The 24,413-nt window shown below is 49.8% G+C and overlaps 6 protein-coding genes; 3 read left to right on the top strand and 3 right to left on the bottom strand.

Annotated features, from left to right (window-relative positions):
* Window positions 1-229: 229 nt before the first annotated feature.
* GSTUM_00002797001 (uncharacterized protein) lies at window positions 230-1,761 on the top strand (the record flags this gene model as incomplete). Its single annotated transcript, XM_002836446.1, has 2 exons — window positions 230-1,715; window positions 1,745-1,761. 2 exons carry the CDS (start codon window positions 230-232, stop codon window positions 1,759-1,761), a joined length of 1,503 nt encoding a protein of 500 aa, XP_002836492.1.
* Window positions 1,762-4,288: 2,527 nt separating this feature from the next.
* Window positions 4,289-4,627, bottom strand: GSTUM_00002796001 (uncharacterized protein; the record flags this gene model as incomplete). XM_002836445.2 has 1 exon in its annotated part: window positions 4,289-4,627. The coding sequence occupies one exon, from the start codon at window positions 4,625-4,627 to the stop codon at window positions 4,508-4,510; it is 120 nt and encodes a 39-aa protein (XP_002836491.1). The 3' UTR covers window positions 4,289-4,507.
* Window positions 4,628-4,832: 205 nt separating this feature from the next.
* On the top strand, window positions 4,833-7,063 carry GSTUM_00002795001 (uncharacterized protein). XM_002836444.2 has 5 exons: window positions 4,833-5,035; window positions 5,171-5,590; window positions 5,668-6,029; window positions 6,159-6,542; window positions 6,593-7,063. The coding sequence occupies exons 2-5, from the start codon at window positions 5,191-5,193 to the stop codon at window positions 6,974-6,976; spliced, it is 1,530 nt and encodes a 509-aa protein (XP_002836490.1). The 5' UTR covers window positions 4,833-5,035; window positions 5,171-5,190; the 3' UTR covers window positions 6,977-7,063.
* A 3,360-nt stretch (window positions 7,064-10,423) lies between these two features.
* Window positions 10,424-10,786, bottom strand: GSTUM_00002794001 (uncharacterized protein). XM_002836443.2 has 1 exon: window positions 10,424-10,786. The coding sequence occupies exon 1, from the start codon at window positions 10,625-10,627 to the stop codon at window positions 10,478-10,480; it is 150 nt and encodes a 49-aa protein (XP_002836489.1). The 5' UTR covers window positions 10,628-10,786; the 3' UTR covers window positions 10,424-10,477.
* A 31-nt stretch (window positions 10,787-10,817) lies between these two features.
* On the top strand, window positions 10,818-13,455 carry GSTUM_00002793001 (uncharacterized protein; the record flags this gene model as incomplete). XM_002836442.2 has 3 exons in its annotated part: window positions 10,818-11,163; window positions 11,266-11,339; window positions 11,395-13,455. The coding sequence occupies 3 exons, from the start codon at window positions 10,818-10,820 to the stop codon at window positions 12,961-12,963; spliced, it is 1,989 nt and encodes a 662-aa protein (XP_002836488.1). The 3' UTR covers window positions 12,964-13,455.
* Window positions 13,456-13,554: 99 nt separating this feature from the next.
* Window positions 13,555-16,074, bottom strand: GSTUM_00002792001 (uncharacterized protein). XM_002836441.2 has 2 exons: window positions 15,309-16,074; window positions 13,555-15,250 (listed from the first exon to the last, which is right to left on the bottom strand). The coding sequence occupies exons 1-2, from the start codon at window positions 15,994-15,996 to the stop codon at window positions 13,677-13,679; spliced, it is 2,262 nt and encodes a 753-aa protein (XP_002836487.1). The 5' UTR covers window positions 15,997-16,074; the 3' UTR covers window positions 13,555-13,676.
* Window positions 16,075-24,413: the final 8,339 nt, after the last annotated feature.

Raw genomic sequence — 24,413 nt, 5'->3', positions numbered from 1 at the left:
AATTCACTGACAGCTTCCCTCTAGTGCAAGGTCCGTTCGCCATTTTACTCCCGGTGTGCAACATCAAAGGGGGTAGACTTTTTCACGTCACTAGGCTAACTCTTAGTTTTTCGCTTCCTCCCTACCTGATCTTACAGTTCTACGTTACATTCTATACATACATTACACGACCGCTTTTTTTTTTTTTTTCTTCTCTCTCTCTCTTTAATAATAGTTGGATACTACGATAATGCATCGTTTGCGTACTTTCAGAAAGGCGAAGGAAGAGGACGAATCCATTCCTCCGGTGCCGACACCACCTTCCAATCACAAGGGTTTCAAATGGGGAAAGAACTCGTCTCCTCCACCAAAACAGCAACCGGAGCTGGACCTTCAACATGTGCTACCTCCTACAGATGACTTTAGGACTTCCTTGTTGATGCCCAATCTTGCACAACGGTTCAGCATTCTCCAGATGGAGCAGGCAGCTGCGGCCGCGGCCGCGGCAGCAGCAGCGGCTGGGAAGGTCAATGGAGAGGGTCCTGTTACGACTGGTGTAGTTGAGGGAAAGGATGGGCCTGCATATGCGTCTCCTGCTTTTACTCCATTAGGGGATATCGCAGAGACCTCGTCGGTCACTGGGTCTACTATTGGCGCCACCCGACAGAATCGCCTGACTACGAAGTCCGAAGAGTCGTCTAATTCGGAGCAAGATGGGTCAATAATGAACCGCTCGAGAGGTGGTGAAGGGAATGTGCTCTTTGGCGGGAGACAGAAAATTTATCGCGTACCGACTGGGGTATCTAGGATGGGTTCTTCCGAGGACCTGCCAGGTAGATCTGCTTCTCCTATGAGTGGCCGGGCCGTGTATGATAATGACGTGATGGATTCTGCGTTTGCGAAGCCGCGAAAGGGATCGCAGGATCAGGAGGCGAGCATGGACGGTCCTGGAGATTATAATAAGAACAGATATACCAGCTCCTCGACGAACTCTACGCCCACAACTACCACTCGGTCGTCTACCGCAGCTACCTCGGTTGCATCTAATACTAATTCTGTCTCAATACCTACCTCTACATCCACATCTTCACTTCCGACCGTTGGGTCGGGGTCCATGGCTTCAAGTAAACCCCGAAGGCCACTGTATGAGCAGGCTTTGGATCAACAACTTCAGGATCATCAAAATTCGGCTGCTGGAAGATTAGAAAGACTCGCTTCTATCCGAAAATTGGGCACAACAAGCCCTCCAATGGCTAGTTATTCGAATGGCAACAGTTCTCGATCTGGACCTCAGTATACCTCGCCTACTTCTCCTACATCAATTCATAGTAAAAACCAATGGCCTAGAAAGCGGCCTGATTCGCCTTTATCACCCCCCGAAGAGGTAGCACACGAGGAAGAGGAGGAAGAAAAAACAAAGGAAATTGGACCGAGGAAACAGGATACTGAAGTATTGTCGTCGAATCTTGGAACTTTTAACTTTGGCTTGGGACTGGCTTCTCAGACTCCTATTAGTCCCCCAGTTTCCGCGAATATTGTAGAGTTCCCTATCCAAAGCCCGTTCAGCCCTGGAGATCTGCCTGGAGAGCAAATGAGACAAGGGAGCCCGGAGAGAGTTGTTAGTCCTCCGCCCCAAGAGGAGAGGATTCCTTTGGATAGTCAGAGGGGCCGGAGGTTAAGTAGGGACGAGGACAGAACTGAATCCCGGGCTTTCCTGTCTATGCGAAGCAGCTCCAGTGAGTCGAGTTATGATGATGATGATGAGCTGGGTGGCGACCATGAAGGCAGGAGGCGGAATGTAGCACCACTTCAATTGACCAAGGAGCCGACCATCTCAACGCGAGGGTCGCCAGTATCGATATCCCCGGTTTCGATATCCCCGGTTTCTCCAGTTTCACCTGCATCGGGTCACGAGAGGGTATCAGACAAATCCGTTTCCCCTGACCCGCCGCCTCTTCGGAACCCGGCTATTTCGCCTACGTCTCCGAGGTTCTCTGATACCAACTTTACCGCCGATGACGATTCGCCGACTCTTCCGCCTGCTCAGGGCCTTGGTGTTTTGGTTCGGCAACATCTTCGGTCTGATTCTGGGCACTCTTCCATGTATGCTGGGTCAACTTATACTCGGATGTCTAGGAATTCTCGCTACGGCGCTAGCAACGGGAAGCAAGCAAGCGTGTCCGGCGCTGGTAAGGTTTCCAGTGGGAGTGGTACGGCCAGGCCTAGCGGTGCATCTGGTAGCAGTGGCGGGAATCTGTGGGAGTTTGATGATTGGGATGGTGTGGATTATGGGGATGACGAGAATGGCCCTCCCAGCCCATCAACTATCAGCGATTCCCAAGGAATCACAGTGCCACCTTCGATACCTCAGAAGGCACCTGGAAGGAGCCCGGCAATGCCGGATTCGAGGACCAGTGGTGATAGACCGGAAGAAGACAACTGGAACAAAGAGAGGGAATTGGCAACGAGTAGAGCGGATGAGCGGAGGAATAGATCTTCTGAGGAGGATGAGCAAGATAAGGATTGGGAGCAACAGCTGGCTTTCAGACGACAGATTATCCAGCAGAATTTGAGGAACCAGGAAAAAGTTAATAGTCAACACGATATGCCTTTCCCACCTCCAGACCCTAGAGAGGGACCGCCGAGGAATAATGGGCCTGGTTTTAACATTCTCAAATCTAAGAGCTCAAACGGATTTCTCGCAAAGGGCGATGTATCGAAAGGCCCTAAGGCTCCGGGAATGGAGCCACCTGTCAATGGACTTCCAATGCGTCCAGATGGTAGAGGAAGGATCATGTATGGTGAAGAGAGAATGCTTAGGGAGACAGTTAGAGGCCCCCACAACATGCCTCCGCCGCACCATCACCCAATGCATCAACCTCCTCATCACCCTCCACCACATCATCCCAATCATCCCAGACAGTTTCAGGGACAGCAGATGCTCACTACCAATCAACCATACAATCGTTATCCCCCTGGTGAAAGACCCCCCCTCGGCCTTCCTCACCCTTTGCATTCACCTATGCATGCTCCTAGGATGAGACCTAGACCGTCTCAGGAGCAGATGAACAGTGCGCAGAGCACTCCGAGAGGTGTGCCAATGGGATGGAGGGATGAAAACTGGGGACTTCCTCGTTCAGCGCCTGGAACACAACCCGGAACTCCAACTACCCCCCGAGATAGCAGGATGCCGAGGAAGCAACCCAGTATGCCCGGTATGAACGGTCGTAGAGATGACATGCGACAGCCGCCAAACCAAGGACAGAAGTTCAGAGGCAGGGAGGATGAGCGTGGATATGATCGTGGATATGATCGTGAACCTCGCCGCCATCCTGGAGGTCTTCCTCCTCATCATCCGCCCCAACCTCGTCCACAGTATGATGCCCCTAATAGACCTAGGCATGAAAGCGTTGAGACCTCTCCGCCACCCCCATCACATGACTTTAGGAGGCCTCGCAATGGTAGCAATGCCTCACCGGCGCCTACCATGAGGCAAAGAAGGGGGACGCTTGATTCTACACCTCTACCACCTCTCAATACCTCTGTTGCGGCAGCACCATTGGCACCTCCTAAGCAATCTCAACCATCGTCAGCAGCCACTCCCTACTCCACCGTATCATCGGACAAATCTCCTGCCATTATTCAACGTACACCAACAACGGCAGGCAGCAATGGCCCACCAGCAGCAGCAGTGGTCTCATCCGCGATGGCAAGCATTCAGAATTCCAACGCTGGATTTGCCCCGGCAAAGAAGAGAACTATTAACAAAAGCCAAATCGGTGAGCCAAGGCTTCTGTCGGCAACATCCAATATTCCTACTCGAGCTCTTCCCCCGCAAGATCCCACTCCACCACTCTCTGACCCATCTCGCCCTGCCAAACCTCGTAGCAGACGGATGACAACTACACAGAATATTTTTGGCGGCTTTGGGAAGAACAAGTCATCAGAGGAAGTTCCGGTTATCGCACCTCCACCGTCCTCTCATCACAGGAGCGATGACGAGATTGAGCGTTCCTCCTTCACAGACGACCCGCCGCCGAAGAGGAGTAAAGGAGGAAAGCTCCGGAAGTCGACGAGTGATGGAGGAGCGCTTGCATCAAGGTCCCGGCAGCAAGCGATGAGCAGGGGACTTACAGTGCCAAGGATACAAAAAGGAATGGTTGGAGTGCCGGCACAAAACATGGACACCCCTGGGGGAATGATTTGATCTATAATCATACAAATTATACAGTACTCTTGTCCTTAGGTAGTTTGATATCCTTTTCTTTAGGTCATTATTTTTAGGGTCGGTTGGACGGTGAGGGGTTTCTTTGTTTTCATTTATATATCTTTCCCCTTTCTTCAAAACTTCTTTGCTTAGTAGGGTTTAGTTCAAACGACCGTTATGCCGTCCTACCATTTGGTACCTCCTTAGGTGTTTAGTGAAGGACCTTGATTTATTTATTTCTTGCATATTTTCTTGAGTACGTATTATACTTCTTGGAGACTCCTGGATGAAGAGGCACGTTCGTAAAGTGCGAGTACATGATTACCGAGGGCATAATATTATGTTATGTAGTCTACCATAGTTGTAGTGCTGTATTTCTACCTTGTTGTAGCTGGAGGGGGAAGTCCAGACGTGGTTGGGGTATAAAATGATTGAATTCATGATCTGCCCAGAGTGAGCGAGGAGTTTCAATGTGACGTTAGCGGCTCTGCATCAACAAGATCGGGAAAGTTCACCGAATCTGCTGGACGCTTTCACGTGCATTTCCATTCCAGAGAGCACACTTGAGTAAGAATTCGGAGGAAATGGGGGGCTTTACCGGTACTCTGCCCATGTGCCCCGAGCAGACAGTTTAGAACATTTTTTCTCTCTCCAACCTATCACCACCACTCTGTCCCCCCTATTCTGCTCTACCAAGTTTTCTAGTGATAACTTTTATCGTTAACTCGCTGGAAAACTTGACCTCATCTCCAGCAGTCAATCAGGGTTAGCCCGATCGAATCCTCAAATCACGGGCTGAGACGCTCGCTGACGACAGCTAGTTCAAACGGGGATGCATGGCAGCTCTCGGTAGGATTGTTCCTCTTCCAGGGAATTCAACCCTCTCTCCCCTTCCACCCCCCACTCACTTTTTTTTTTTTTTACCACGCTTGAGAGTTCCCTTTATTTCCACAAACTGACCCCAACCATTATTTACAAAATAAGATACTCCTTGGACTTTCTACATGTCTGATGAACCGTCAAGCGGGGCCGAGCCCCTGACAGATCTCCACCCAACGCCGTCAACTAGGGATCCTAATCCTCCAACTTTCGCTTCGTTCGCCCCACCGTCGAGTTCCCCCGCTGCACGATCTACCTTTCAAGTCCACCAGAAGAGCCCTTTGCTCGCTGCTACGCCGCCTCGGGTTACCCGCGCGCTGAGTCGGGCGTTTCCATACCTTTCTGGATTGAATTGGGTTGCTGGTCTGCTCACCTGGACGACGAAGGACCCTTGGGAGAGCTTCCTGGTTGTGGCGGCATTCTGGGCCGCGGTTTTATACGGTGACGTAGGGTTGCGCTGGGGCGGGAATGTTGTTGTGGTGGCGCTCTTGATCTTGGGGATGTTTTTGAGGAGGTACCGGGATGGTTTGTCTCGCATGGCATGAGTTATTTCGAAGGGGCGGGGCTTGGGCTGATCTTTCGCCTTTTATGGGGATTCATAGAACCGACGCCGACTACACTGGATGAGATACTCGAGACACTGTCTACATTGACTACTCGGCTGAACATCTTTTTCGAACCCTTCTTGTCGTTGACGAGATTTCTGTCCACAACAGTTACTGCGACCACGGCTACGACCCGGCCTGTGCTTACCACGCTGTTCTTCAGGATACTGATAACTACACCGATATGGTTGTTTTTCACGATTTATCCATTTCAAGTGATAACCACCCGACGCGTAGTCCTCGCTACGGGGACATTGATACTCTCGTGGCATTCCCGGCCGGCAAAGGTTAGCCGCACAATATTGTGGCGAAGCTCACTGATCCGTGCGGTATGTTCGTATGTTACGGGACTTACTCTAGTCCCCCTCCCACCGCCACCTGCACTGCCCCCGAGAAGGGCCCGGAAATCCAGCATGAATAATCACACTGTAAACCCAGCTACTGCGTCGTCAACTTCAGTCAATTCGTCAAAAGCATCTCCACCCAAGAGGGCCCCGTCATTACAAATTGACCCGTCAAAAAGCACACCATTGACTGCTTCGACCACCGGCGCTTCTCCGGGGGTTAAGTTCACGTTTGCAATTTACGAGAACCAAAGGCGTTGGTTGGGCGTGGGCTGGACTAGTAGTTTATTCGCGTACGAGCGCGCACCTTTCACAGACGAGCACCTGCAGCCATGTCCGCAACCCGAGGAGTTTGCACTCCCGGAGACACCGGCTGGAAGCGGTGTTCGCTGGCGCTGGGTCGAGGGGGAGGAATGGCGGGTGGAAGGTGCTGATGGCCATGGGAAGAAGAGTAAGGGACAAGAAGTGAAAGATAAATTGGGGGGGAGTGGGGAGGTTGGTGAAGGGTGGGTGTATTACGATAACAAGGTAGCTTCCCGCATCCGCATTCATGTTCCGGCGGCAACTAACCTTGGTAGTGGCGGGACGGTCGCAGAGGTGTCGACGGCTGGGGAAAATACACACGGAGAAGGAAATGGTACAGAAACGCCGAATTAGTCGAGGACCTAGGATCTGACGATTCCGACGGCGAGGGCGAAGCCGAAGTCGACGCCCAAGAGAAGGAAGAAATAACAGAAACCGCCTTCTCACCCCTGACGAATGAAGAAAATCAAAAGGAGGAACAGCTGTATAGGAGGACGGAAAACGAGGAGGACGAGGGCGATGTATCAATGGATGAGGTACCCGACGTGATCGTTACCTCGGAGGAGGATGGAACCGGGGAAGAGAAGCAAAAGTATATTATGGAGAAAAATGTTGTTAGTGGGAATGGCGCAGCCAGGCCACCGCTGCCGCCGAGGTAACTTGGTTAGTATCATATAAGTTTTGAGGCGGCGGTGGGATTGACGGGGGTGTTTGGTGTTGGATAGCTTTATTTACTTATTTCCATATTTTTGCTATAGCTTTTGTCCTTGTGCGGAGTGTAGTTTTGCAGCCATGGCTGTGATAATTCACGCTAGCAATATGTGCATTTCTAATGATTGGGGTGGAGTCAGGTGGCTTAGGTGAGGGAGATGGATTTCGGGTATGGCTGGACGCTATCGTACCGCCAATATCGTATCGCCAAAACTGGTGACGCCCGCGAGGTAAATCACAGCTCACAAGACCCAACTGCCAGTATGTAAATCTCTTTTTTCAATTAAAGCTTTTGGTACTGACTACAACCTCGACTATGTCTCCTTCGCCGGGCGCTGAGCGACGGATACCACTACTAGCTGGTAAAGCATCATGCATTCAGGTGACCGACTCACCACTGTATGCTGTGCTGTCATACACCAGATAGGCGAATTCACTGTGGAAACCAGGTGCATTAGAGGCGATCTTTATCCTTCCGGCATACAGAATTGTTCCCTCGGCGCTTTATCGCCCATTTCGTGATTACCTCGCCCCAGGGGTTCTGTCGACATCAAGACCATCCCTGTCCCTCCCCCCCTTTTTTTTCTTGCCATTTTCCGGAGGCTCGTCTGGGCCGATGTGTTGAAACATACTTCTCGCACTACTGTAGTGTTACTCCTACTACTGATACTTTCTCCTTGCATTAAACCTGATGGCGCATCTAGACCTCCCGGACTATTGAAGATACCTCCTTGCCTTTCTCACACATCTTTTCTCTATTATTGTTATTGTTCGCTCAAGCTATTTGTTGCTCCAAAACAGTAGATAGTCGGGTCTTCAGCTCTTCCCTTTGAAAGTGTTAAGCATTCAAGTTTCTCAAGCAATCGATCACTTCTTCATATCTCGTATCATCCTTCTATCCAATATTCTCACAACACGATGTGTTGTGAGAGTATTGAATGGAACGATGATATGGCGAAGTGAATAATTGCTTGAGAGACTCGAACGCTTGACTATCTCAACAGGAAGAGCAAAAGACCCTAACTATCTACTGCTGAGAGCGAGACACAAAAGGTCGAGTGAACAATAACAATGACAAAGGAAAGAAAAAGGAGAAAGAAGCAAGGGGGGTATTATTAGGGGTAGACCAGTGATAGAGTTTGATGTAAAGGAAAAAGTCTATCGTAGCGTGATACCATAGTAATATCAGAAGCATGTTTCAACACGATGGCAGACCGGTGTATCGAGTGATGGGCTATGATTTGCCTGACGATCCGGTATTATACCCTGGAGCCTCGGAATGGGAGGCGATTGCGGGGTGTGGGCGTTGGCTCTGCCTGGCCGAATGAGAGCGGAAGGGCTCGGCGGTGTTTTGGATGGAGCATGTAGAGATTGTTGGACTGTACTGTACGTTTTCCTTGTGAGGCCGCTGGGGCAGCACGTGGCTCAATGCGAATGGGAGTTTTATATCGTAGGACTTGTGGGGGACTGGCGGTGTAGCGTTTGGGCGGAAATGGCGTTGCCCAACTAGAGACGATGTTGGGGGGGCGGAGGGAAGGGTTTTTGGAGGTGTTGAGCGGGTACGTACAGTAGTTCGTATATGTGTTTTCCGGTATGATAACATTCGGATTTTCCCTCTTTTCTGGTTTGGGTGGATACGGCGACTGTGCCACTTCGCGCCCGCGTTGATGGGAGGGAATTATTTCTCGTTCTGGTTTGTGGCGGTGATAGCTCTTCATTTGGAATTTCATTTGTATATTCATACTTGTTCGTGATTCCCAATGGCTTCGGGGAAGATTCAGGGATTGCTGTGTATCTTAGTTTTCTAGGGGGTTTAGGCGAAACTACATTGCCGAGCGCCTAATATAATTATTCTACTCCCTCACCAATAAAGCGACAACGATAAGACGGTCAGGACTTCAAGTCCCAGTAGGAACACCTATCGATTTGTAGAGCCGGGTATACCGGTATGTTTTTTCCAGGAGGTGTTCCCTTTTTTTCCCGCTGCGGTGGTCAAGCGTAGTGGATCACTAAAAACCCATGTTCCCGTTCATATCCCCTGTACAGTATTTCTAGACTCCCCCCCCCGCCTAGGCGGTCGGTTTGCTTTAGTTATGGAGAAACTAGCTCGCGCCAAATTCAGAATATTTGGCTATCCGGGGATGCCACCTGTCTCTGTCTCTTGTATGATAATAATATTATGATAGAAGAAATTCCCTCTTGTGTATTTAGTAGGGGTTGAGTGAGTTTAGGGCTCGAAAAGTACGCCTACTCAGTACTGCACACTGCCCTCATGTTATCCGGGGGGCGGCCCCCAATGGATACCTTAAGCCTATGCTCATGGGGCAGAGATCTAGATACGGTATTGTGGTCAGAACAGCACATAGCTGAGACATATGGGGTGTTATCATACAGTACTGTACTTCTCTCAACCATCGGCCGAAACTAGCTTTCACGGATATCCGAGTAATGCACCCTGCAATCGCATCCTTTCCAGCTGTCGAGTCCTGCGCACGCACCCCGGGCTCTTGCACACTGCCCGCAGCTAGTACGGTTTTTCTGTCATCCGAGGAGCAAAATCCTCGGGAAAGTAAATAATTAGGTGGGGGACTTTAGTTTGCTGCACCGGTATGATACACTTCTTTACAGAAAGTCGTAGACTTGCTGCCTCAGTTGCACTTGAATTCTTCCTGTTTGTGCAGCCGCCGTGGTGCATTGAGTGAGATAGCATATCTGTGGTGACACACCAGCCGGAAGCTATATCACTGCGAACGCTAGTGAGAAAGGGAACCCGGACCTCTCTTTTAAAAATCTCTTATCCAACCCCTCCCACCCCCTGTCCCAAGCCCCCCTTTCACGCGTGATCACTCGGTATCTCGTCTCACCTCGTATCTTACCCTTTCCTCCACCAGACCGAACATCACTCCAAAAAGCCAGTCTTGCACCACTCCTCCCACCCGATAAGAATGAAGAAGAAACGAAGGAAAAAGGGAAATCTCTTAGGTGGAGTCTTCCCCCTCGTATGCGCGGCGTGTTTTCGCCATCGGCGCTGACTCCAAAGCCTACACTACCCACCCACCCACCTTCGATTAGATCGGTGATGCCATGCGATTAGCACAATTTATCTGAGCGCAGGTACGAGGGCCAAAGGGGGGTAGTAGATTGAGAACTTGACAAGTGAGTTTTTTTTTTCTCTCTCGGAGGGAGGGATTGAATATATTTTTCCGGGGGAGAGGGTTTGGGGTATAAAGTTGTGATGGAATTTTGGATTATGTAATCGTATGGTTAGCTGGTAAATCCCTGTATGATGGGTGTTTATCGTGATAAGTTGTGTACTGTACTCGTATGATATTAAAATTGTATGGTTGGCAGGGGATGGAAGGGAAGAAGGGAGGAAGGAAAGAAAGGAAGGAAGGCGTAGAAAGTGATGATCTCATTCTCATAATTACAGTATCATATTTATTTTGGAATCAGCGATAAACAACAACACCAGGAGACACTTCCTTAGAGGTTGTCAGTTTACCTCGAACTGGCACCGGCTTTAAGTTACTGGCAACTTGGTTTGTCCCCTCCCCCACCCGCTGTAAACACAGTTCAACCAGCCTCCATGCTTCATTCATTCCTCATATCAGCCCCAACCCAACGGTAACCCAACCGCCACAAAAAGCAACGACCACACAACTCACCCATCCACTCTGCTCCCATCCATCCATCCATCAATCCATCAATCAATCAACCAAACTCTCCTAATCGACCACCTACCCGCCCACCCACCTCGCCCACCTCGCCCTCATCATCATCAACACAACAATGGGGAACACTTCCACAAAAGAACGCTCACTTACCCCTCCCCACGGCTCACATCACCAGTCTTCCGCAAATTTACCTTCGTCGTCGCGCCGCGGAGGTCCTTCTGGCACTGGGCGACTGTCCAACACGTTACTTGGTGGCCCAGGAGATAATGGTGGCGGTGCAGGTGGAGGATACTCGGGGCGTGGGAGGTCACGGCATGGAGATTTGTTTGGGTTGAACGGTCGGGAAACCAGGGAGCGAGATCGGGAGGCAGAACGGGAAGCCCGGGAGCTGAGAAAGGCCGAGAGGGAGAGGGAGCGGCTGAAGGAGAGGGAGAGGAGCTTAAGGGAGGAAAGTGTTGATGGTGGGCAATTTTTTTCTTCGCTTGGGTGCTTGAGAACAGCACCCCTATTATATTACCGACATGGTATTTCATTGGAGAGATATCGTATTCTAACTGTATTAGGTGGCTTTCTTGTTACGCAGGGAGTATACACTGGTGTTGAGGATTTTAGGGACAAGATTGTCCGACAGTTAATGGTATTTTTTTCCCCTCCAGGCCTAGTTGCTTTCACATAGCTCTAACATCAACAAGATCGAGCGCAGATTAGCCCCGTTTTTCAAGGGTCTTTCGGATCACGACTCAAACTGGACAGACTCGCAACTCGTCGCCGCTGTAAAAGGCCTTCCAATCCCTTCCCCATCCGCCACCCCCTCAATACACGACCCTCTTCAATCCCCCACCCCGCCAAGATCTCCCGGCCCCTCCGACTCCACAAACAATCTAACCATACCAATAGCAACCCGATCGCGGTCGCATTCCTACACATCCGAGACGTCCAACCGTTCGGAGACTAGCACTCCGACACTCAACTTTGGTTCCCGCTCACGCGCAAAGACCATCTCCATATCCTCCCCGCACAACCCCACGTTGGCGAGCATCGCCAGTCCACTAGAAACCAATGACCCGTCAAGAATCGTCGACGGCCGGCCGATAGAAGCGGTTCTGTACAAGAGTGCGGTCGAATGCCCAATCTGTTTCCTATACTACCCACCATATCTCAACAAAACACGCTGTTGCGACCAAGAGATCTGCTCGGAGTGCTTCGTACAAATCAAGCGGCCGGATCCACACCTGCCGGAGCACCACGACGATCCTAATAACCCTTCGTCGAGTAACAGCTCCCCCGACCAGCTGATCTCCGAACCGGCAACCTGTCCGTTCTGTGTAGAGCCTGAATTCGGCGTGATTTACTCCCCGCCGCCATTCTGGAGGGGAATTCAATATGTGACGAATACCGCCACTACCTCTTCGGGGTCAAACTCTACATCGTCAACCCCACCACAGACGGTTCCCCTGTCACCGTCCCACCCGCCACAGTCCCCGGGTAGGAGGCCTGTCCTCTCCGTCACGTCCCCGGAAGTTGTGACAACCGACCGCATCCGGCCCGACTGGTCACAAAAGCTCGCGACAGCCCGTTCCCATGCTGCGCGAAGAGCCGCGGCGGCAACGGCACTGCACACAGCCGCATATTTAATGTCCCCATCACCAGCCTCGTCCTCCTCCTCAGCCACGCCAGGAAACAATCCTCCAAGCACATTCTCTTCCCGCCGCCTGATCCGGCGTGCGCAGGCTGAGCTCCTCGCCCCATCTCAGCCACCCCCACCTTCCACTCTCGCGTCCAGTAGTAACAATACTAGCAACGCAATAGCCACAGACTACCTCTCCCGAAGAAGCAGAATGGTGGACCTGGAGGAGATGATGCTCCTAGAGGCAATAAGACTCTCCCTCCAGGAGGAGGAGCAACGCAAGAATAAGCCTGCCGAGGGTAAGGGCAAGAGTGTCGAGCGGACCGATTCTTCGGATACCGCTGCCAAGGCGGGGTGTAGTAGCGGCGCTGACGGTGATAGCGGTGCCGAGGAGAACGCAAGCGGCGGCCTGGAGAGCATTTTTAATTTCAGAAGTTTCGAGCAGATGATTGCTGGGCAGGAGGCGCGGCGTCAACGACCACGACTGTGTACGGAGGAAGGAGGAGGAGGTGGTGGTGGGAGTGATGTTGGAAAGGGCAAGGGCAAAGATGGAAGTTCGAGCAGTAGTGGTGGTGATGCAGGCAATGTGGAGGACCTACGCTCTGCCAAAGGGAAAATTGTCGATAGGTCGTAGTCTTCGTTTCTGTTTATGATTGACGGATTGATGCATACATGCTGGATGGATGGATGGTTCTACGTCGTTCAGGTTAGTCGGTTAGCACTTAGTTTATGTCCCACACGATACAATACTCATGATACGACGCGATGGATGGATGGATCGGTCAAGTTAGGTTAGGATATGTTAACGGCAAAGCTAACGTCCGCACAGCGGTGGAGTTAGTATTCTGTTCCCTCTCCCTTTCTTTCTCCCTTTCTTTCTTTGTCCTTTCTTCCTCCTTATCCTCTATATTATGGCTGGTCTGTGTCTATCTGTTCGGCCGTTTTCTTCGCGCCTTCTGTTTTCTCAATCTCTACTTTTTCATCATTATATCATGCTACGTCTTCTTCTACAGCCCAACTTTGCCGCTGTTACACTGTTTGGCTGTTTAGTAGGGTGGGGTAGGTGGTAGGTAGCAGGTCACTAGTCACTTAGTAGGTCGGTTAGTCGGTTTGTTAATATTGATTGCATGACACAAATTGAATTCTCGCCACAATAGCGTTATCATAGTTACTCGAGTGAGAATGCGTGATGTGCTGTTGAGGATGTGATGGGGTGTTTACAAGACATTATCAAAGGTACCAATACTATACTCGTCTATATCTAGATACAACACAAGCGTGTAAGGTCTGTCAGCGGTAAAAAAAACAGATCCGCACCGGACATCCTCAAGACTGGGCAAAAACGAATCACCGCTCTCCCCTCCTAACCGCATTCCTATCCAACCAAGCCCTAATAGCGCCCTCCTCCTCCCCGGCCCCACTGACCTCTTCTACGGCAGCAACAACCCAACAGACATCCCACCCACCATCCTTCTCTAGCACACTCTCCACGGCAATCCTCTCGGCGAGGTGCCTACGCTTCTGCGTACCCTCATCGACGCACAATCCCAACTCCCCACCACCGTCCTTCAAGTCTTGCACAACCTTCTTGATAAGCGGCATCACGCCCGCCACCCCAACACCCTGCGCAGGATCGTCAGCGATTCCGAGATTCGCTCTTCCAGTCTTACACATCTCATTCCGACACCAAACCCTGTCACAGCCAGTAATCGCCTGCCTGATCAATCTCCTTTCAAGTCTCCGGCCCAGCGCTGTGTCGCCGGGATCGTATCCGGGAGCATACAAGGGTCCAAAGCAACTCCCGCAGAGGCCGAGTGGGTTGGGGTGGCGGAGGCCCTTAGTCGTACGAGCGCAGTTCACGTTCCGGCAGGTGATTGGCGGGGGCGTGGATAGCCTTTTAAGGTCGTGGTTGCGAACGTGTGCGTCTAAATCTCGCATTCTTACGATTCGGTTGCAGAGATGACAGTTTGTTGTGCGGCCGCCGCAGGTTAGTTCGTGGTGGGTCAGGCCTAGGAGGAGAAGCTCGGCATGGTTGCTTGAGGATTCCTGGGGGAGGAGGAGGTGGCAGAAGCGGCAGAGGACTAGTTTTTCGGGACAGGTTGTTGTGCGGTGGATGGCGAGGTCTGGGAGGTTTACGGCTGTGTAGGGGGAGGAAGAGGAGGCACATGCGGGACAAGGGCGCGGGGTGTGGTAGATGGATACGTGCTTTCGCAGGGAGTAGGGGGTGTTGTTGCCGTGGGCCGTGCATTGTTGGCAGTGCCAGTGGGTGTTTGGAGCACCGCGTTTGGAGACTTGGTGGCAATGGGGGCACACAAGGTTATTCCGCAGGCAGAAGTTTTCGTGAAGAATGAACGTGCGAGTTGGGACCCACTGGGTGCAGTTTCTGCATTGTTTGTAGTCGGGGCTTGGTGGAGTAGTGATGGTGGGGGCTTCCGTGTCTTGGATTTCGGTTTGGGTGATTCGAAGGGAATATGGGCGGGGAGAGTTATCCTCCTCAGCCTGTTGTTCACCGCCCTCCTCTATGTCTAGTGGCGCATATCCGTGGACGCCAATGAATATCCTTTCCACGTCAACAAGCTCGATGTTTGTCGGATTGATTTGTATTGTTTTTGGATATTTACTTCCGGAATCTCCCCATGCATGCTCGTCTTGTCGAGGCTTGTGATGGTGTTTGGATGTTGTAACAAATATATCCACTTCGTCACCGTCGTCTACTTCGTCGAGTTCTATTACGAGCGGCTCCTTTCGGTCCCATTCCGATAGCTCGTAGAAGTGATATTCACCCGGCAGAACTCCACCTTTGGCTGGCTGGCCGATCTTGAGAGCGCCACCGCTGCTACCGACGGACTTCCGTGCTAGCCGTTGCTTCAAGGTTTCTCTAGCTTGCTCTTCGGATAATGGTTCAATGTCAACTTCTAGATCTATGCAAGCAGTCAGCACAACACCTTGGAAGTTTCTTGAATAGCATGGTTTACTCACCAGTATCGACAATACACACCGCCTCCTCCGGTTTCATGGCGTCAATCAAAAACCGAAATTCTGCCTTTTCCTTCCCGCCAATCGCCAGTGTTCTCCCCCCAATCGCCAAAATCTCGCCAACCGTTAATGTAGTAAAGTTGACCCTCAAGTATCTCTCTAGCAAAGCTTTCCAATCCTCCTCATCATACCCCGCTTCCAAAGGTCTTAATCGCACATAAGTGCCTCTCGGTAAATCTTTCCACACGACTGTAATTCTCTTTTCCTCATCCTCCACCAGTTCCCCCTCCCCCGCACCTTTCATCTCTACATCCTCATCGATACCCAGTGCATCCCGTAATAACGGTGATATACCAATCTTCCCTTCCTCTGCGGAGAACTCTAAAGGGGCTGCGTGTGAGAATCGGTTATTTCTTGGGTTGAATAGTCTGAACATGAGAGGGTGCGGGAGCTGTGGTTGCGGGCGCTCATGGCGAGCTGCAGAAGCCCATGAAATATCTACCTGCGGCGGGTGAGTGTCTGTCAAAGCTGGTGTTGGCTGCGACCCCGACTGCGTTGATGAAACGGCGGCAAGGAGTTGCTCAAGCGCTGATTGCGGTAGAAGTATTTTATCACCGACAAGAGAAGATGATATCTCCGAAGAGGGCAGTACGGATAACTGGCTGGACCAATGTAGCACTGGGGAAGCCATAACAGAGGTGCAGGGCAATTTTCATTCCTCTCTGATGAAGATGTAGGTAATGGAGCGGTTGTCGAAGTTGAAGTGTCGTAGGTTTGATGATGGGTTGCGGTGAAGGCAATTTTGGGATGACGCGTCGGGGCTGGTAAGGTGGTGGTGGCGGCGATCTGGTGTTGCACTGCTTACGAATTACGCGAGGTATCATGCTCGGGCGAAGCTTCGAGAAGCTTTCTGTGAAGGGGTAATTTACTCAGCGCTTTGGATGAAGAGGACGATAGATCACCGCGCCCCAATACTAAGCAGCTCTTTGCTAGTATGGTTCTGTGGAAGAGAACATCGTGAATCACGACAGTCTATCATAATACGAGTACAGTAGAATAGAATATGTCAAGACCCTTTGAGGGGTCTGAACCCAAATCTTCGACTTGGGGATTTCGACCCATTCCGGAACAAGGTTAATCCGTGGATATCTCTAATACCCCGCCCCTCCCCACCCATATACTGCTATCGTAGTTATGATATCATAGCAAAACCCGTGCCTGGGTTTTTTTGTGGGGATGATCCTACTTGTGGTGTATGACCTAAATCGCTCGTATCATAGTCTGCTCAATTTTGAGCTCCGCTTTCATTGAGCGCCTCGCCCCCGCAGAGAACTCAACAGAGCTCCTCCCCCGCCTACGGTAGCACGGCACCCGAGTGGAATCGCGGGGGGGTTATGCAGGGAGATCAGATGCGCAGCTCAGAGCGTCATATATGCACGGTATCACTAAGGTTCAGGCAGCGATGATAGCTAAGAGAGGGTTGATCCAGGTAACCCTCCTGGATTTGGAAGCCCATATCTTGAGGTCTTCCTTCTGTTGGCAGCTCTGTTCCCGGCATACCCTCCGGGGAAATTCTAGGTCTTCCCCGTGGGAGTGCTAACCAACACCAGACCGAACTCCAGATTATACCAGACTCGCACCGTGCTCCACAACCCGACTATTTGATAACCGCTAGCTCCCTTGATGCCCTCCAGTCTTTAATACCGGTCCCAAGGTTATGCAGGGGAGCTAGAAAGAAACGGCGATGCCGTGAATGGAAGGATGCTCCAACAGAGAGAGAGAGAGAAAATGAAAGCGCGAGTGATACTATGTGATCAGGATGTTTTATTCCTGGGGAAATTTACTTGCATGGTTGTTCCTTACCCTAGGGACTCTGCGGCCTGATATCCATTTTTCCCCTCCAGGCGCCTAATTAAATTAATACTCGCATTCCGATTACTGAATTTCCATACATTGGTCGCAGACGACGGAGTTGGTTACGTGGCATGGTCGGCCAGAAAACCTGGTTCCCACGCCGGTGAATGGATATAAAGTCCTCGTACAGTCGCAACCCGCTACCCCGGATGAAATCCTGGACTTTTGGCCACCCGAGACAGCGGGGTGTGACTGCACTCCCCTTGCCCCTGAAATCCTCTAAATTCCCTAACCCCCCAGCTTGGCTGTACTGTAATATCGCAATTCCTTCTTGTGGGATGAACCTGTGCTTGAGCGTCTTACGATAGCTCACTTGTCCGCAATTCTGGTGGGTTGCGGCAAGAATTCCGTCAACATGTCCAACACCTTAGCTTCACCTACCTCTTGCAGGGGGATCTTTACGGGCATCTTGCCGAAGGAAGTTCATTCCCGACCACGGTCAGGCTCTCGCTTTCGGGTGCCGTGTTGGCAAATATGCATGACACTGGTGGGCTTAATCCTCGGTTTCGGGGCGGGCCAAAGCTCCTCTGTTCCCCAAAGTGGTCAAAGTGTTAAACCCCCTTCTACAAGTATTTTGATATGTGCAAGTGCTCAGGGGTATGGTTTCGTTCACCTTAACACCAAAAAATAGTGGCGTGTAGTTGTGCTAAGGATTGTTGCTGCGGACTTGAGCCGATTGGTGGCAGTCACTACAACCCGGCTCTGGAAATGGCGGTACGCCAGTGGATAGTCTAGCAGTTTCCCGATAATGTGATAGGAGGCACGCTCGGGAACCCGGAAATATGCAGGATATCATAGCGACCTGCTCGGCTTCACAGAGCTTGGTAAATCCGGGAAACCTTGCGGGGTTTCTGAAGTGCAATTTCAGGCCCCCGGGGTAGCTGATACTCTAGCGTACTCGTTCCTCGCAAGGAGTACCCGAACACCGCGATTAGAGAGATACTCGAGTATATGGCCAATAATCCGTACCCGGGCGCGCAAACGAAATTATACTCTCCGTGCTTGGATAGTTCTTGCCAAGGACTAGTACCAGATCGGTCAGCACGATCACCCGCTGAGCACGTGGTGCACCGGCTAGCGTTCGCCGCAGTGTGGGGAAATTCGGCTCCGACACTGCAGCGGATAATGCATTTGGGTCACCCGCTTTTGGAACTAAGCGGATTTGTTCTCTGGATGACAGTTCGACCTTCCGCCATCTCTTTCGGTCTCGGCACATTCCCCGAGCGGCCAAGGTGGTTGGGTTGCCGATTGAGTGATGACCCATGAAGATAACAGCACTGCCAGTCAGCCTTAATCTGCCCCAAGTTCTTGCGGCGCACGCATTCTAGGCCCTGGGCCGAACAACCAAGATAGCGGAGAAGGAGAAGGAGAGCTTTTTCACGGACATTCGCTATCTTGCAATACACTTTATCAGCCGGAGACTGGTGTCAAGAAAGCAAGGGTTACTTTCATTCGTAAATCTCAATCAGTTCCTGGTGGCACAAGAAGCGGCCACCGCAGAACTTGGGACCATGAAAACCTTGCAGGACAAACACATTGAGGATGTTTGCTGCTAGCCACTAATGTTCTACCGGGAGTGGTCATTCCAAGTCAAGTGATCAACTGTCCTTTTATTAATTTCTACAAGCATAGCTACCCAGCTTCTCCCCCCCTTGGTGTTAGATAGAGAGCACAGGGCTGCGATTCGGATATAGGGTAGGTACCTTTGTGGTATATATTGTGGAGGCTTCACTCGGCAGTGAATCCGAAGGAGCCCTGGGGGTATCAAGTCGTACTGTGAAAGCCAATCACGTCAGCTCACTTAAACCCAGAGTACCGTTAGACTAAGTCTGCCTGGTTTCAAGTACTAAGTAAGTAAAAATGGGATAACGATAAACTTGATTGGCCTAATATGGATACATGAATTTTAAAGAGGGGATCATCCTTCTGGCTTTGCGATGTTTGCCCCCTCGGGCCGAGGATAGTCGACCAACGGCGGACGCCCATATCGTGAGGGGAGTTGATAAGAAACAAGGCCTAGGATTTCGGTATCATACCCCGCTGCCCGGATCAGAAATTTATGGGATGCCATGAATTTTGGGGTTTGGGTTAAGATCTTTGCGTCGCTGCTTCTGCACGAACACATGATATCATGTGCGATGCCTAACGTGCCCCCCCCCAAAAAAAAACACCCAGATCAGAAACGTATCAATACTGGGCCGTAATATAAATTCCCTCTAGCAATAGAGAATCAACTGAGAGATGGATTCATTGTTTGGCTCCCAAAAATATCGTGCTCTAGTTGAGTAGATTAAGGAGTTGATTTGTAGGTAATCTTGAACTCCATCCAAAGCTGCTAAGGCAGGATCAAAATCCACTAATGCCAATCCAATATAAGACACTAGTTAACCCTATCTAGGCCAATGCTCATACTAAATCAGGATTAGCGGATCGATGGGTTTTGGATTTTTGCCGAGAATGTCTCTTCTAGGTGTGGCACATCATAACGAGGTTCTGCTGGTGGGCCCCGGATAAGTACCGCTAGGATAATATATTGGGTTAAGGAGGTTCTTCTCCGGAGTGCACATCATTTGGATCTTCACGCCAAGAGAGATATTGGTCCGTGAACAGCCCATGTCCCTCCCAAGTGCCCAAACTGCTTGCTCGAGTACTCGTAGAGGACCCGCAGAGTTAAGAGTGGGATGGATGCAAACTGGAATGATGGGGGGACACTTAGAGAGACCATTTCTTGGCATGCTCTTGGCATTCTTTCTAAAAAATGTTCTCGGTTATGATAGTAATCCTAAATAGAACTAGTCCATGTAATATTACTCGAGTATAGTACTTGTAGTCTATTGTATTATATATTACTGTATCTCTGGCACAATTTAGATACGGACTTAAATATCTATCTATTTATTCAAAATTGCAGATTGGTTCTCTCTTAAATTAGGAACTCGTTCTACTCCACTAGAATACATTATTTTTGCATGAGGTCAACGAATTTTCCCTTCTACAACCAATTCTCCATCGATTCTCCTGGATGTTATAATCCTTTGGTTTCGTTTTGGCTTCGTGGTTGAGACTTTATGCGGTTCTTGTCGAAGCAGTTTTTGATGCGGCCTCTATAAACGTCCCCTACTATAGCTTAGATTAAAATTATACAACGTGCCAGTATTGGAAGGGAAGGTGGGGGGCAGACCGCCAGCCGAATGGTTGAGGATCAGCTTGATGAAGCTAACTATTTTCATTTACTCCCTTTTCTAGAATGTCACACGAGAGCTTCTCTGGGGTCCCGTTTGTACCCGTATTTGAAGGAATTTTTTTTTTTTAAGATCACCACGGTCCAGGGGCTTCTCTGTTCAAGCAATATCCACGCAAAAAAGTGGGTCCTGGTTCTCAAGAACCTTAGAACCCCCGGCCCGAAAGGAGGAGAGAATAGAAATCCGACCTGCCCAGCTCTCCAGTCTATACTCCTAAGGGGATGGCGTTTCTCTCTTTGTTAACTCGCAAGTACAGTAAGATATGCTTTCAGATGGCAAACCTGGGCTTCAGAATGGCTCCACTTATAATATCTCTGCACGAAGTTAATTGAGCTTTTAGTTCTCACGATAAAAAATTTTCTACAACTACCATTCATCCCTGCCCGATCCATGCCGTTCCTCTAGCAACATACGGCACTGTTCATTGCCGAGCAGAGCCTCGCTGATAGATTCCATTCACATCTAGACAGCAAGGGTTAATCTAAGGGTAGCCCTAAGAGTACTTAATTGACATCAAAAGCATGCTCTTAGGACTTCAAGGTTCCCATGGGAAACCATACCGGTATTGCACTGAGTTGTACTAGTGCATAGCAACTTTTGCTCCAATGCCGTATCCACTCAGACAATCCACTACCGTACTCGAGTACCGGTATCTCCGTCAGGCCTCTAATCTCCGCCATCAGAGACAAAACACCCCAAGGAGGAATAGCGTTTACTTGACGTGGTATGGCCCGGGCAAGTCGAAACTCGTGGATCCCATCAACCGGTATTCGCAATTTCGTCAACTTGTTCAGCTAAGCCCGCGGTAATTTAGCCCTGTTGCTTATCGATAGTGGATTGCCTGAGCAAATGCGGGATCCTCATAAACTAGCAACCCCTCAAATTCGAGGTGTCATTAACCCCACCAACTGGTAGTTTCCGCATAGCATGCTATCTTGAAAGCTGTCGAGAAGATCCAGGCCGAATGGAAATGGGAAGAACCTATTTGGGTAATCGGGAGTAAATCTACACGGAATTTATCGTTTTCATCACAGCCATACTGAGCAGTACATACCTAGCGGTGTTCTGAGCACTGCACCTTTTTTGTACAACAAGGCTCTTCCTATCACGATTACTCAAATAGGCTGGTGCTACATATTCCAATTCGAACCGGAATGCCTTGATAGCTTAAAGGATACCGGTAGCTTGATTCGAGTGGCCTACCAAAGTCATGAGTGCGGGAAGGAAGGTATGGGGGAATTGCCTGGGACCTGTTACGGTGGTAGGCGATGAACTCGAGGGGCACAGCAAACAACCCTACCGTACCAATTTTCATGCATGCCTCTACATTTTTGGTGTTTTTTTCCCCTCTGCCTTATTCGCTGCCCCCCCGCCTACCACCGGTATGTTAGTAAGTTAAGAACATCCGACGAGGAAACAATTTGCTGTGGTGGGGACACTTACAATGTACTCGTATACGAAAAGAGAGGCGATCCCTGGCAGATTCTTGTCATTGTTGCACGAGTAAAAGCTCCGGCCTTACTTACATCAAGCACTGTAAGAAAGTAACATTTCTGTATAATAATAGTATGTAATAATGACTGCATTTATTACTCTTGAGCCATTTCGGTCTGGCCTTTACAAATCTGTGCGGGTGCCTGGGGAAGTATTTTAGCACAAGACAGGGATTATTTCCCTGGTTAACATAAATTAATGGTTCACCAACTTTCTGCCGTGTTCAAGGTGAGGGGACGATTAACCGGAACAGACAGGGGTATCATATATTTAGTTAGAAAATCCTGAAATGACTGTTACCTAACCTCTCGCCAGACCTCGTACCTGTACGTGTTCAGAATTGGCCATCCCTATACAAATTGAGATTCTATAACCTTTTGGTCTTGTTGTTGGAACCTGATACGATTTTTGTTGTGGTCGTTTTTGTTACGGCTTCTCCGAGCGCCCCCCCCCACCATCCCTAGTGCTCAATCATATTGCACTGAAGATACACCATGACGCTCAAGATCGCTTATCGCTGTCTTACAAAAGGCCTTTTGTTTTTTTCATCAGCATCGTGCTTATGAGGACCGCAATTCTCCGACGATGTTGAGAACGTTTTTGGCTAAAGAAGTACAGAGCAGTTTGCGGGGCTATGGTAAATGGCGGTGGATTGATACAAGGCCTAAACTATGTTCTACGAAACGAGCTAGTTTTTATGCCCGGCGATCATTGGCTTTACCCGATTTGCTCTCAGGATCGAATGAAATGCTGAGAAGTAGGTCAACCTGAATGGCCAAAAAACATTACTATGTTTCTGATGGTTAACAAGCGACTTTATGGACGGATGCACCGGAGTACGCATCTCTCGGGATCGCGATGTGTGAGTCTATCGCTCGCCCTATCGGGGGGGTGGGGTGGGGTAGAGATTATGAAAGTGATGATTGATGTCGGGTTTTTGAAGCTTGCCGCGCTAACATTAATGAATGAAGTTTTGGATTGGAGCTTCGCCACTGGAGGATGCCGCCCCTGCTGAACAGAATCCCCCAGCTGACCGAAACTATCCACACTCACTTATGGCTTTTTCTCATCCTCGAGGAGCACAAGTGGATTTGCTATGCTCCCGGTTTTGGTCCGCTGCAGGATAGATAAAGGCTGCTACTGCAGATATCATACAGCAAAGTGCGATTCTTAAGTTGGATACGGGACAAAGAGATCGAATCCCTTATTTTGTTTGATATCATATCATACAAACCTTTTTTGCCAAAACCGGGACATTCCTGATAGTAGGTGTCATAGTGGGATGCGTTGTATATACATCCCGGTATGAAACAAGTCGTGTTTTTTTTGTGATCATACAGTATGTTCGGTACTCGTGCAATTCACTATCGATAAGAAACGGGGCTAAACTATGATAAGCTTAGATGAGTGAGTTAAGATAATTGCGAACCGGTTAATGGGATCCACAAGTTTCAGCTTGCTGAAGCCCTACCACATCAGGCGAACATTATTCCTTCCTAATGACCGTAAATAGTGGATTGTCCGGGATAAAACGGTTTTGCGGAGTTCCCGGAGCTCCCCCATCTACAAGTACATAGCAGCTTTCATCGGGTTACGACATCGTGGGGCTGAGCTTTCGATGTATCATCGTGAGAGCGGATGCGTTTGCTTTGAATAGAAGGAAGAAGGAGAAGAGGGGACGGACGAGTCAAGAAGATACCGTAGTGGGACATTGCCGATTGGTTACACACCAAAACAGGGAGTTTTTACACATTAGAGGAATTCAGCCCCGGATTTGAAAAATGTTTATGCAAGTTTTTGGGGTTGAAGGACTCCGGAGTGCGCAACACCTTTTTTTGCATACCGGTACAAATCTGTCGAAACTTGATACTCGAAAAACACTTGTTCGACCTCGGGGCTGAATGCCTCTATTGATACCAACCCAGAGTTCGGCATTGTGGTGAAAAGGATTTCGTATACTGGTCTCATTGCTTCCCCACTTTACTTCTCCGTGCTTTTGGAGTATTATTTCAGCTCTATCAGTTATGTCAGGTGGCCCTGCGACTCCAAAAATTTTCTGGCCGTCACCCCCAAAAATACCTGTCTGGCATGCTGTGTGAAGGTAGTTTTGAACCCAGAAGTTTTAGACAATGGCACATCTCACAAGATCTCTCTAAAATCCAAATCCATGTAGTCAATTCCCAGACAGAACTGACGCTATCTGTGTCATATCTTGAATTTTAAGTATTTTTAGGGGCTTGACGACTATCCCTGCTATGTGATGGGGAATACCTTCGTCCCACTATTCGCTTCACTCATGCGGGGAGAGTCATATGGAATTCCTCAAGCGCTCGGGAGAGTACAATATCGTACTCGAGTACGGTAATCTCTTGTAGGAAGTACTCGGGGGTTACAAAAGTCGGGCCCACCTCCATCAGGATGTGTGGCATCCATATGCAGACTAAACCGGATTAGGAAG

This window comes from Tuber melanosporum (assembly GCF_000151645.1).
Source record: "Tuber melanosporum whole genome shotgun sequence assembly, scaffold_147, strain Mel28".
NCBI classification, from domain to species: domain Eukaryota; kingdom Fungi; phylum Ascomycota; class Pezizomycetes; order Pezizales; family Tuberaceae; genus Tuber; species Tuber melanosporum.
Note: the sequence above shows the minus strand (reverse complement) of the source record. Positions and strands in the feature narration are given on the sequence as shown.

Coding starts and splice junctions, on each gene's coding strand:
- GSTUM_00002794001 (XM_002836443.2), bottom strand. CDS start 10,627: ATGAATGAAGCATGGAGGCTGGTTGAACTGTGTTTACAGCGGGTGGGG.
- GSTUM_00002795001 (XM_002836444.2), top strand. CDS start 5,191: ATGTCTGATGAACCGTCAAGCGGGGCCGAGCCCCTGACAGATCTCCAC. Junction 5,591..5,667: donor TTTGAGGAGGTACCGGGATG/GTTTGTCTCGCA, acceptor GGGGATTCATAG/AACCGACGCCGACTACACTG. Junction 6,543..6,592: donor GGGTGTATTACGATAACAAG/GTAGCTTCCCGC, acceptor TAACCTTGGTAG/TGGCGGGACGGTCGCAGAGG.
- GSTUM_00002792001 (XM_002836441.2), bottom strand. CDS start 15,996: ATGGCTTCCCCAGTGCTACATTGGTCCAGCCAGTTATCCGTACTGCCC. Junction 15,251..15,308: donor GGTGTGTATTGTCGATACTG/GTGAGTAAACCA, acceptor CTGCTTGCATAG/ATCTAGAAGTTGACATTGAA.